This window comes from Hydra vulgaris, chromosome 10, assembly GCF_038396675.1.
Source record: "Hydra vulgaris chromosome 10, alternate assembly HydraT2T_AEP".
Lineage (NCBI taxonomy): Eukaryota > Metazoa > Cnidaria > Hydrozoa > Anthoathecata > Hydridae > Hydra > Hydra vulgaris.
In genome coordinates, this window is record NC_088929.1 from 30284730 (window position 1) to 30298020 (window position 13291).

General features: G+C 26.7%; 1 protein-coding gene across 1 annotated transcript in view; it reads left to right on the forward strand.

The window, feature by feature from the left end:
- Positions 1-13291, forward strand: part of LOC101234644 (uncharacterized) — a 93471-nt gene that overhangs the window by 50642 nt on the left and 29538 nt on the right. The window contains exons 11-12 of the mRNA XM_065807752.1: positions 1326-1410; positions 1548-1612. Coding sequence (XP_065663824.1) covers positions 1326-1410; positions 1548-1612 — 150 coding nt within the window. The remainder of the gene's footprint in view (positions 1-1325; positions 1411-1547; positions 1613-13291) is intronic.

Genomic DNA, 13291 nt, shown 5'->3' on the forward strand with positions numbered 1-13291 from the left:
TTTTTTGCTTTAGTGTTTTATTTGAATAGTTTGAATATGAATGTTATGATAATAAATTATTAATGAGCAGAATTCTTTTATGCTCAGCAAAGATTTCTTTTATGTTCAGTGTCTTTTTGTATTTTTGTTTGTTTCTTTTACATAAACACTTCCAATTTTACACAAAATTATAAATACTCAAAAATTGTTTAATGACAGGTATTTTTTGTTCTTTTTGTACTTACGGATAATTACAACAAAACTCGAATTTCAGTGATAGTTTTACATGTACAGTCTAATTTTATTAAACACGTCAAGACGTCAAACAAAAACAAGGATTTTTAAACTCTAATTTTCAACTTTTTTTTTTCTTTATCACGCTTGAAGGATTTTTCAAGATTGCACTATTTGAAACATAAGAAAACTTAACTGGCTTGTTGTTTAATTTAAGGCTAGTTTTTTAATTGGACAACTTCTACATATAGTTCCATTGGATGACGAAACATAAGTAATTTTTTTAAAACTAAACAAGAGGAATTTTATTTTAGAAACATAAGCAAAAATATACCAAAGCAAGTTGTTGTGGCAGGAAACACACCAGTTTTGTGTTGCATTATGGTAATACTGCTATGCAAACTTTATTATGAAAATGATGAAAAGCAAATATTTCAAGTTCGATGCACTAGCTCAAGAAATAAAATATATCTAAGGTTTTATTTAATAAAGCAAAGACTCTCCATATTTTAATTCATATTTAGATAGTACCTGCCCAAATCCAAACACTAAGTTAATAGCTATGTTTAAATGTATGTATATATATATATATATATATATATATATATATATATATATATATATATATATATATATATATATATACATATATATATATATATATATATTTATATATATATATATACATATATATATATTTATATATATATATATATATATATATATATGATGTCAGTATGTGTTTATATGTATGCATGTATGTATATATATATACATATATATATATATGTAAATATATATATAGTATATATTACTTATAAATATATATAATATATATATGTATATAAAAGTCTATGAAATATATATATATATATATATATAATATATATATATTATATATATATATATATATATGCACATACATATATATATATGTATGTGTATACATATATATATACATATATATAGATGTATGTATATATATATATATATATATATATATATATATATATATATATATATATATATATATATATATATATATATATATATATATGTATATATATTTCATAGACTTTTTTATAGTTAACTTATTTCTTTATTTATAAAAGGCAGCTGGTGCTTCCATAAGAATTTATGAGCTATTGGATAGAGTTCCTGAAATTAAGTCTGGAAGTATTATTGTTAACACAAAAGGTAACTTTTAGTTTTTTTTTAATCTTGAATTTTTTTTTCCTGTTGATTTATTGGTAAAGTCCTTTGCATTTGAATTCTCTCATGACTTTGTTAAACATTTTTATATAATTTATAATAAGTTCAAATTTTTTTTTTAGATAATATAACATTTGATAACGTCGAATTCAGCTATCCAACACGGCCAGAAACAAAAGTTCTGAAGGTAACACTTTATTTTGCTGACCTCTAACATTTTTAGGTTAGCTTTGTCGAATGACAACCCTAATTCCTAATTCTGAGGGCTGTATATATATATATATATATATATATATATATATATATATATATATATATATATATATATATATATATATATATATATATGTATATATATATATATATATATATATATATATATATATATATATATACCAGGTCTCTAAGCATGAAGTGAGCGTCGAGTTACAAATGTATCGATAGAGAACATTTGTTGTGAACGGGCCTTAATTTTTTTTAAATTTTGTTAAAACATATTTAGTAAACATCAAGTTTACTAAATATGTTTGACAGATGTCAAAAATATTTAGTAAATTTGATGTTTACTTAATATGTTTGACATCTGTCAAACATATTTAGTAAACATCAAGTCATTGTATAAACAACATCATATCTTTTAATCGTGTTAAAAATGTAGAATTTTGTACCAGAAAATGATGATTTGCGGAAAGCACTAATTTTTTGTTTTCATTTGAAAAAAAGTGCTGCAGAATCGCATCGAAAGCTTGTCGAAGCTTATGGTGATTATGCTCTATCGGAAGCAACATGCAAAATATAGTTACAACGGTTCAGAGATAATGATTTTGATGTGCAAAATGAAGAACGTGGAAGACTACCAAAAAAGTTTGAAGACACAGAATTACAAGCAATACTGGATGAAGATGACACTTTAAGTCAAAAACAAATGGCAGAAATGTTAAATGTTTCACAACCAGCAATTTCTGACCGTTTAAAAGCTATGGGAAAGATCCAAAAGTGCGGAAATGGGTGCCACATGAATTGAATGACAAGCAGATGGAAAAGCGAAAAACCACATGTGAAATGTTGCTGTTACGACACAAAAGTCAGTATTGCATCGAATTGTGACTGGTGATGATAAATGGATTTATTTTAAGAATCCAAAACGCAAAAGATCATGGGTAAATCCAGGAGAAGCATCAACATCGACTGCAAAGCCTGATCGGTTCGGAAAAAAGACAATGCTCTGTGTTTGGTGGGACCAGAAGGGAAAGGTGTATCATGAACTTCTAAAACCTGGCGAAACTGTTGATACGCAACGCAACCGACAACAAATGATCAATTTGAACCATGCATTGATCGAAAAACGACCAGAATGGGCCAGAAGACACGGAAAGGTAGTTTTGTTGCATGATAATGCTCCGAGTCATACAGCAAAAGCAGTCAAGGAAATGATAACATCACTTGGCTGGGAAGAGTTACCTCACCTGCTGTATTCACCAGACTTGGCTCCTTCCGACTACCATTCGTTTTCATCGATAGGACACACATTGAATAAGCAACACTTCAATTCCTACGAAGAAGTCGAAATATGGGTCTCCAAATGGCTTGCCTCAAAAAACGATCAGTTTTATTGGCGTGGTATCCACAAAGGCCAGAAAGGTGGTCAAAATGTGTAGAAAGCAATGGCAAATCCTTTGAACAAAATATTTTTTACTTTCCCATTAGAAAATAGTGTTTTATTTTGAAAAAAAAAAACACTCATTTCATACTTATAGACCTGATATATATATATATATATATATATATATATATATATATATATATATATATATATATATATATATATATATATATATATATATATATATATATATATATATGTACATACATACATATATATATATATATATATATATGTATGTATATATATATATATAATAAATATATATAATAAATATATATATATATTTTAAGGTGTCCCAAAATGGCAGTAATTTTTTTAGAGTTTAACTATTTTTAGATTTTCAATCAGTTTCATATGTATTTTTATCTACTAAAAGCAAAAAAAAAAAAAAAAAATTTTCACATTTAACCCCCTGCCACTCTTTTTTTCGTGTTTTTTTTTCTAAAAAGATGACACAAAGGACTAAAATTGTTTTTTATAATTAACTATATTCGCATTTTTTTATAATTTTCTTGTGTAATTTTGTTTAATAAAACTGAATCAAATGTTATTTTCAAAAAAATTTCATATTCGACCCCCTCATAACCCCTTTAGGTTTTTTTGCCCAAAAACAGTCCTTAATATACTCTTTTTATATATCTATTATTTATATTCATTATAATTAACTATTATTATATTTTCAAATAGTTTTGTAATAAATAAAAATAGAAATTTATTAAAAATTTTCCTGGTTTATATAAACCTGGTTTATGACCCCCATCCTTTCTAATAATAACCTTGTTGTATGATTTTTTTCTGCCTAAATATGGAACTTTATTAATTATAATTTTTAATTAAGACAAAAAACTTGATAAATACTCAATTATTAAATAAAGCAAAGAAATGATTGCTATAAATTAATAATATTAAAGCAGAATGGGACAGAAGTACTAAGAAATTCAAAATCTCATTTTTTTAAAATTATAACAACAAAATAACAATATTTTAAAGGTATAATAAAAAAGAGATAGTTTAGACCATATTTTCAAAAATTAAGTTTTTAAATTGCTTGTTTATTTATGTGAGGAAGAACTTTTTGGTGGTGTTCTACTGCACTTAAAAGTAATTCTTTCTGCTCTTAATCTTTTGTAAAATATGTTGCATAGTCTTGAATTAGTTTACCAGCTTGTTCTGCTGTATTGTTTACAGATTTCAGTGATTTGATATGCTCAAACATGTGATTAAAATTTGTGTTAACTTTCCAAAACTTGGGGGATTTTACCAATTAACCACCGTCCTTATTCGAATATCTGAATAAATTTAGAATGTTGCTTGATTTTGGTCCAAATAAATCCGTCAAAAAAGTACTCTGCTTCAGAAGAGGAAATTGTGGAAAGCCTATATTATGTTCACAGTTTTCTTTTTATATTTTTCAGAATTGTTTTAGCAATTTTAGTTTTATCACGATCAGATACCTTATTAGAAAATAATGAGAAAGGGTACATTTCTTCAGTTAAATACCAAAGATGCCGATTAAATGTTTCCAGGGCAGCAAGAGCAACATCATTGTCAATTTTTTATAAATAAGCATTTTGTTGTAGAATTCCAAATCATTAAGTTGGGCATCGATTGTGCTTGTGCACGTAAGCCATATTTTCACATACATAGTAAAGTAAATTTACAAAACGGTGATAATTTTGCTATAAAACTTTTTTCATACTAAGCCAGGTCAGCAAAAGCAAAAATTTTTGATGTATACAAGATTGAACACAACTATCTAGCATGATGGAAGACTCTAGGTTTGTGCCACTGTATATTTATTTGTTTTGGATTGAGTAATTGCAAAGCAAGTTGACATCATTCTCGATAATCATCTCTTAATATTTTTTTGAGATTTCTGGTTAAGTAAACCAGACAAAAAATTATTACTTCTGCTTGTTTAGTCTTTAATACTGGTTCTTCGATTTTTATTTTTCTAAAAGTAGTATCTGATGTTAATGAAAGTTTAGGCCATGCCTCAATTTTAAAGTGTCTAAATGGCTCGTAATTTGGAGATCTACATTCTCCAATAACTTTTAAGTAAACAGAAGACAAAGCTCTTTCAAAAATATGGTGTCGGCAGGCGCATCAAAGTAACTTTTTATTAAAGTGTTCTTCAATTAAATTTGCAGAACCATTTATTCGACCTGAATTTGATGGAGTTGTGTCAAAAATCATTTGCCACAAATGTTTTTTCTAGTTTCCATGTCTTTACAGCTTCTATGGTAGCTGTTGCCTGACTTTGCCCAGTTGTATTAGGAATCCTGGATACACACAACAATTTCCCTTCAGGTGCACTTGGTTTTCCTGTTAATACAATAGCCAAAAATTCCACTTTACCATCGACCTCAGATACCAGCTTTGAATCACAGTTAATGGAAGAGTACATGGGTGAAATGAATGTTTTCTTAGTATCATCTGAAACTTGCTGTTGAATTATATTACCTAATCTGTTTGCTGTGCTTTTTGAGATATTTCATCTAAATTGTGACCTAATGCTTCAGCTACAGCTAAAATGATCCCAGATCTTTCTCTGTTGAATAGATTCAACCTATCAGCCATTAAGAAAACTTTAGGGTTTTCTAATATCTTGATTTTTTTTTCTGTCTAGCAATAGTACTTTCTTCATTTTTATTATGAATTTTGTCTTTATTATCAAATGCTGCCAATACATAGAAAATTTTTTTTTTATATTTTTCTCTCTAGATTTCTCTTTTTCAATAGCCTTGATTTTATGTTTCTCTTTTTCCTCCTTTCTTTTACTTTTATAGCATAACTCTTGTCTAATGGGCCAAAAAATTGCTTTTTTAAGTGGCGCTGATCTGAGAGAAAATCTATATCTGAGATCTGACTATTGATACTACGCGAGGTATCTTTTCTTATCAAAATTTTCTGCATTTGATGCTGCAATATCAAACAACGATGATAGTTTATTAGTAAAACTCAGAAATTGAGCTGCATAACATTTTTTTCTCACATTTTTAATCAAGTTCACAAGATGAATCAGATGCAGTATTATTCTAACAATATCTTTCTACTATTTTGTTGGAATTCCTGCCATTTTCCAAATAACATTAACTTTTTCCCAAACTACAGATGCAACTTCTTTATTACCAGTTAATTTCAAATCAAATCTTGTAAGATAAAGATAGTGGGGCACAACATCTCCATTTGTTTGTAGTTGACTATACATCTTTGCTTCAAGGGTCGGTAATAATTTACCAACAATATCAAACTTCTCATCATGTTTTCTCAATTTACTATTGCTCATAACTGATCGAATATTTTTTATATATACTATTATATCTATAGTTAAAAAATTATTATAAATTATAAAATTATTTGAATAATGTATGTAACATTAATATTAATCATAAAAAGTTTCAAACATTGCGAATAATATTATTTATTCAGTTTTGAGAATCATTGAATTGAAACAAACTATATTTACTAATATTAGCTATGATACATAGTTTAGAATTATAATAGTGATTAATATTGATACAAAACATATTTAATTGCAATAATGCATTTATATACCTAGCCTAAAATCACAGTTTAAAAGTACTTTTGAAAAAGTGGGCGGCAGAGGGGGTAAAAACTTTAAAAGGAAAGCAGGGGGTCAAACTTCATAATTTTTCAAAAATCTTATTTTCACTTTTAACAGACAAAGCTACACACAAAACTAAAGGTAAATTTTTTTATTTTTTTGGGACACCCTAATGTATGTATATATATATATATATATATATATATATATATATATATATATATATATATACTATATATATATATATATATATATATATATATATATATATATATATATATATATATATATATATATATATATATATATATATATATATATGTAAATTATGTAAATATATATTTGTTCATATATATTTATATATATGTGTGTATATATATATATATATATATATATATATTTATATATATATATATATTATGTATATATATATGTATATATATATTTATTCATATATATATTTATATTCTTGATCAAATATATATAAATATATATATATATATATATATATATATATATATATATATATGTATATACAACCCTTAGATGTTGTCCGAAAGTTTTTTCGATATTTTGTTGACAAAAAGTAAAAATTAAAATGCAAGACCGGAATTTTTTTTTTTTAATAATGATAGACTGCCTGCCCCAACCAAACCCTTAGTCGATGTAGCAGCACTCCCTTGCGGGTCAGGCTATTTGTCAGTCGATATAGCAGCACTCCCTTGCGAGTCAGGCTATTTGTCAGTCGATGTAGCAGCACTCCCTTGCGAGTCAGGCTATTTGTCAGTCGATGTAGCAGCACTCCCTTGCGAGTCAGGCTATAAGATAGTCGATGTAGCAACACTCCGCGCATGATTTACAGTAAAAAAAATAAAAATAAAAACATTTTATTAAAAAAAATTTAATAAATAAAAACATTTTATTAAAAAAAATAAAAAAAAAACATTGTTTATATTGTTAAAAACATTCACAATGTTTTTAAAACATTCTGGTCAATTAAATTTGCGTTTTTGTGGTTTTTTTAAAAAACGATTAATTTGTAATTAAATTAATGGTTTTTACTTTCGTCCAACACGGAAATGTTGGACGAAAGTTAAAAGTAATTAAAAGTGACGTATATGTTGGCGTAAGAATCACTTTTTTCCTTCCGCTCTTCCCAAAGCCAACAAACTATAGATCTATATATATATATATATATATATATATATATATATATATATATATATCTATATCAGGGGCGGATCCAGCATTTTTTGTTCTTTGAGATAGCTAACTTCCAGACATGGAGCTAACTCCAAAAATTTATATGTTTATACTTATTTCAAATAATGAGAGTTTGCAAAAAATTGCGACGATTGGAGGCTGGAAACAAAAAAGCCCCAAAATTTTTGCTACACATGCTCCAAACGTGAGTGCAACAAGTTGATAAAATATTTTTTGTACTATTCTCAACTAGACTTATATTCATTGATAATTTTTAAGTTTCATAGTATTATCTCTAAGCGTTCAAAAATTATGACCATATAAAAATTACAACCCCCATCAAATTGAGGGGGGTTTAAACTTTATATGGTCATAATTTTTGAACGCTTGAGATAATACTATAAAACTTAAAAATTATTGATGAATATAAGTCTAGTTTAGAATAGTACAAAAAATATTTTATCAACTTGTTGCTCTCACGTTTGGGGCATGTGTAGCAAAAATTTTGGGGCTTTTTGTTCCCAGCCTCCAATCATCTCAATTTTTTTCAAACTCTCATTATTTGACATAAGTATAAACATATAAATGTTTTGAGTTAGCTCCATGTCTGGAAGTTAGCTATCTCAAAGATCAAAAAATGCTGGATCCGCCCCTGTATACATGTATATGTATATATATACATTATGTATATATATATTTGTTCATATATATAATTATATATATGTGTGTACATATATAATTATATATATATATATATATATATATATATATATATATATATATATATATATATATATATATATATATATATATATATATATATACAGTATGCGACAAAAGTGTTTACATGTTTTTATAAAAAATATTCTTTTTTAAAATAAATGATTGAAATACATGTTTATATATCAATATATATATACCAAAATAAAGGTAATTCATTGTAGTTTCATGTTTTGAGCCTGAATTTAAATGAATGATAAGTGTTTATAGCAAATTATTTATTGAAACAAAATGTCAGATGTAAACAGTTTTGTCGCGATTTATGCTATTATTAATTTTAATGCGAAATTAATACTTTGTGTAGCCTCCACAACTTCTAATGACTGCTGCAATTCTCGCAGGCATGCTACCAATCAACTTCTTGCATTCTTCAACAGTTATCGAACTCCAAACATACTCAACTCGTTCCCATAATTCTTGTTGACTGGCTGCTCTTGTTTCATAATTATAAACTCGATTCTTCACAATAGACCAAAGATTCTCGATCGGGTTAAGATCAGGACTTTGCGCAGGCTACTCTAGAATCTTAAATTTCTTCGAATTTAGGAATTCTAATGTGATTTTTGCCTTGTGATTTGGATCATTGTCTTGCATAAAAAGTGTCGAACGAATTTGCTTTCGCCATCCTCGTAAACTAGGCAAATAGCCATTGTTTAAAATGTCAATATAATGTTTCGCATCCATTATTCCATCAATTTTTACGATTTTACCAACACCAGACGAAGAGAAACATCCCCAAAACAACAACTTTCCGCCTCCATATTTTACTGTTGGAATAAAGTCACGATCAGAAATTCCTTCTCCAGCTTTTTTCCATACATATCGAATGCCATCAGAGCCAATCAAGTTAATCTTGCTTTGGTCTGTCCAAATCACCTTACTCCACTCAGCAAAAGTCCAGTTTTCATACTTCTTTGCAAATTCCAATCGTAGTTTACGATGTTTCGGTGTTAGTAGTGGTTTCTTGATCTTCTTTTTTGCTTTGAATCCAATTCTCTTGAGTTCTCTCTGCACTGTTCGAGTACTTACCACTGTACCTTGAGCATTATTTAATTGTTTCTGTACATCGTGTGCTGATTTTGCTTTATTTGTCATGATTAATCTAGAAATTGTTCTCTGATCTCGAGTAGTGAAAATTTTCTTGCATCCATTTTTGTTGCATTTCTCCTCTATATCGTTTCGCTTCTTAATATTATAGACTAAACAATAAGATATATTAAGTTCTCGTCCTATCTCACAAAGAGACAATCCTGATTTAAGCTTCTGAACAGCTAAATTTTCAATTTCTTTCGACACTTTCTTCATTCTTTCAATTATAATTTTTCTGTTGTTTACATTACGAATTTTAAGTTTAAATAAACCGTTCATTACTAATTGAGATATGTTTTATTTAAACAAATTAAAAATATAGCCACAAAGTATTAATTTCGCGATTTATGAATTACCTTTATTTTGATATATATATATTGATATATAAACATGTATTTCAATCATTTATTTTAAAAAAGAATATTTTTCAAAAACATTTTTGTTTTTGAAACATATTGGTAAAGTGGTAAACACTTTTGTCGCATACTGTATATATATATGTATATATATATATATATATATATATATATATATATATATATACATGTATGTATATATATATATATATATTTGTATGCATTCATATTATTATAATTATGATATGTATAATATATTATATATACATATATATATATATATATATATATATATATATATATATATATATATATATATATATATATATATATATATTTAATACATTTTATTATATTATTATATATATATAACATATTTTATTATAATATAATTTATATATTATATTATTATAATATATTATATATATTATAATAGAATATGTATAATATATTTATTATAATATATATATATATATATAATATATTTAATGTATATATATATATTTGTTCATATATATATTTATATATATGTGTGTACATATATAAATATATATATATATTTATATTATGTATATATATTTGTTCATATATATATATTTATATATATGTATATATATATATATATATATATATATATATATATATATATATATTTATATATATGTCTATATATATGGGTCTTTATAAAGTTTAGGCTGGTAGGAAATATTTATCTTTAATCAATTTAAGGCAATTGTCCTTACCCGCTGTGCATGAAGCACGTATGGGTAGAGACAAACGCTAGCCGAATAAACTGAAACAAACCAAACCGTGTGATTTTTGTTATGCGTATCGTAACATAAAAAAAGTTTAATTATCAGGTGGTAAGTTTTGTTAGAACATTGCTCTTCCAAAAGATAATGGGTTCAAACATTAGAGCGAAAGGAAAAGTTTGTGATTAACTTTTTATCTATATTATTTATTTGTCAATGTCATCGCCACTGTTATGTCCGATAGACAAAAAGAAGACAAATGCGCTAACCAAATATAAGATGTGAAAAAGCAAGTAATATAACAATGCTATTAGTTGTAAAATATAGCACTACCTTATTCAGATGGGTTCGAGTGCATTTATCATTTTAGCAATTATTATTTGATTCCTACATGCCCAACGTGCCAGTGTAAGTAGGTTAAAAAGGGCGTGACTAATGCGCGCACCACCAGAGGGCTTTTACATCTCTATAAATATCTTTCTTTATTAATGCTATTTATCTTTCAATCATTTTTCGGACAATACATTTTATTATATTATTTTATATATATAACATATTTTATTATATTATAATATATATATAATATATTATTATAATATATTATATATATTATAATAAAATATGTATAATATATTTTAATATAGTATATATATATAATATATTTTATTATATTATTATAGTTATATTATAGTTGAACAGCAATACATCTATGCTTTTAACTCTGTTCTATCCACCATGCTCTCACAGAATTAATGAATCATCCAAAACAGTTTAGGCCAACAGTGACCCTTTATCTACCGCCAACACATCCTCAGCCAGCAACATTGTTTCAGTGAAAGTTCTATAAATCTCTAGAATAATACTTTGAAATCTCTATAAACTGCTTTTAGACTTTGCTGATCATACTCACTACCAACCATGCTCCATTTGTCCCAGGGGAAAATCAACTGGTTCAATTTTATGAAGATACAAATGCACTTATCAGATTTTTTACTGAAACATGGCTTTTCTCCACTACCTGTAACATTATAATCAGTTGTATTCAAGAATGTATTTAGTACCTAATAACTTCTTGTAAATACAACTGTTTATCTGAAAAAGAAATACCCAAAGGTCAGGTGGAGTTATGATAATAGTTAATCCCAACTGAACAAATACCATCCAGTAGTTATACCTTTTGCCTTTTATCAGTCAATTTTGACATACTACTGAAACCCTTATAAACCAAGGAAATTTTTTTATTGAAAAAACCTGCTTACAAAGATTATGATATGAGAACTCTTGTGTCTTAAGGGATGCTGCTTATATACCAGAATGGCAACTAACTTCTTAGAAAAGCTCTTCATCTCATAGCTATCATACACTTGTGATGATTCAGTAGCCAATTGTTCCAGAAACAATCCACTACTGATTTACATAGCTGGCGACTTTAAAGATTCTAAAGCTAATCACCTCTTCTCATAGTTTAAATCTTAAATGCTAGTGATCACAATATTGTCATCGCTTTTTGCTCACAACATATTTATAAAAGCACTCGTCCAAAACCTAAATGTATTCAAATACAATCAAATATGATTAAAGATACAGTTGCTGCCATGCCACAATTTGGCGTAAAAAGTATTTTTTTAAATCTTGACCCTGACCCACTTGCTTCATTCTAAAACTTTTCTATAACTGATGCACAAAATAAACATCAGCTTCTGTGTACTATTAAAATTTGCAGTGATCAAGAATGGATGACTGCAGAAATTCTAGAATGCATAAAATAATATAAATGTTTACACAATTCCAGCCTTTATGGCTGTATAATTTCTTCTGATAATATTGCTCAACTTGTTGTCCAGAGAGTATCTTACTACAGTAATAAATAATATTATGCCAATAATAAGAATAGTATGTGTTCACATTCACACCAACTATTGACCCCAACCCTCAGCTTACTCACAAGTACTAAATTTGTTGCGAAATTAAACATGAAATTCTCAGATATAGTTTGGCAAGGATTTTATTAGTTAGACTTATCACCTCCTTTTAACTCAATCTCTAATCTATCAGGAGAGCCCATTTTCAACTTTTCTAATGCTAATAAACAACTCAAATGCATCAAATTGTCGCCAGCCAGCTATAATGGTATAATATGCAAATTACTTTATATTGCAATCATATTCATTTCAAAAGTCAATAACCAATTTTTACCAACTGACTACCAACTGTTTACTATAAATACACAACATGTTTTGCAAGGAAGCAATTACAATAATTGAACTTATTCATGCAAATTAGTTGAGCGTATCCTTGCAAAACATGTTATAGGATATGTACAAGATAAATTATTATAAAAAAATATATTTCTTCCTAATAATTGATGCTATGATAAAGGTTTTGGAGCTGTTGACTGCAATATTTTTAAAACTTCATTATTTTTTTGTTTTAAAAAAGTATTCAATCTCAT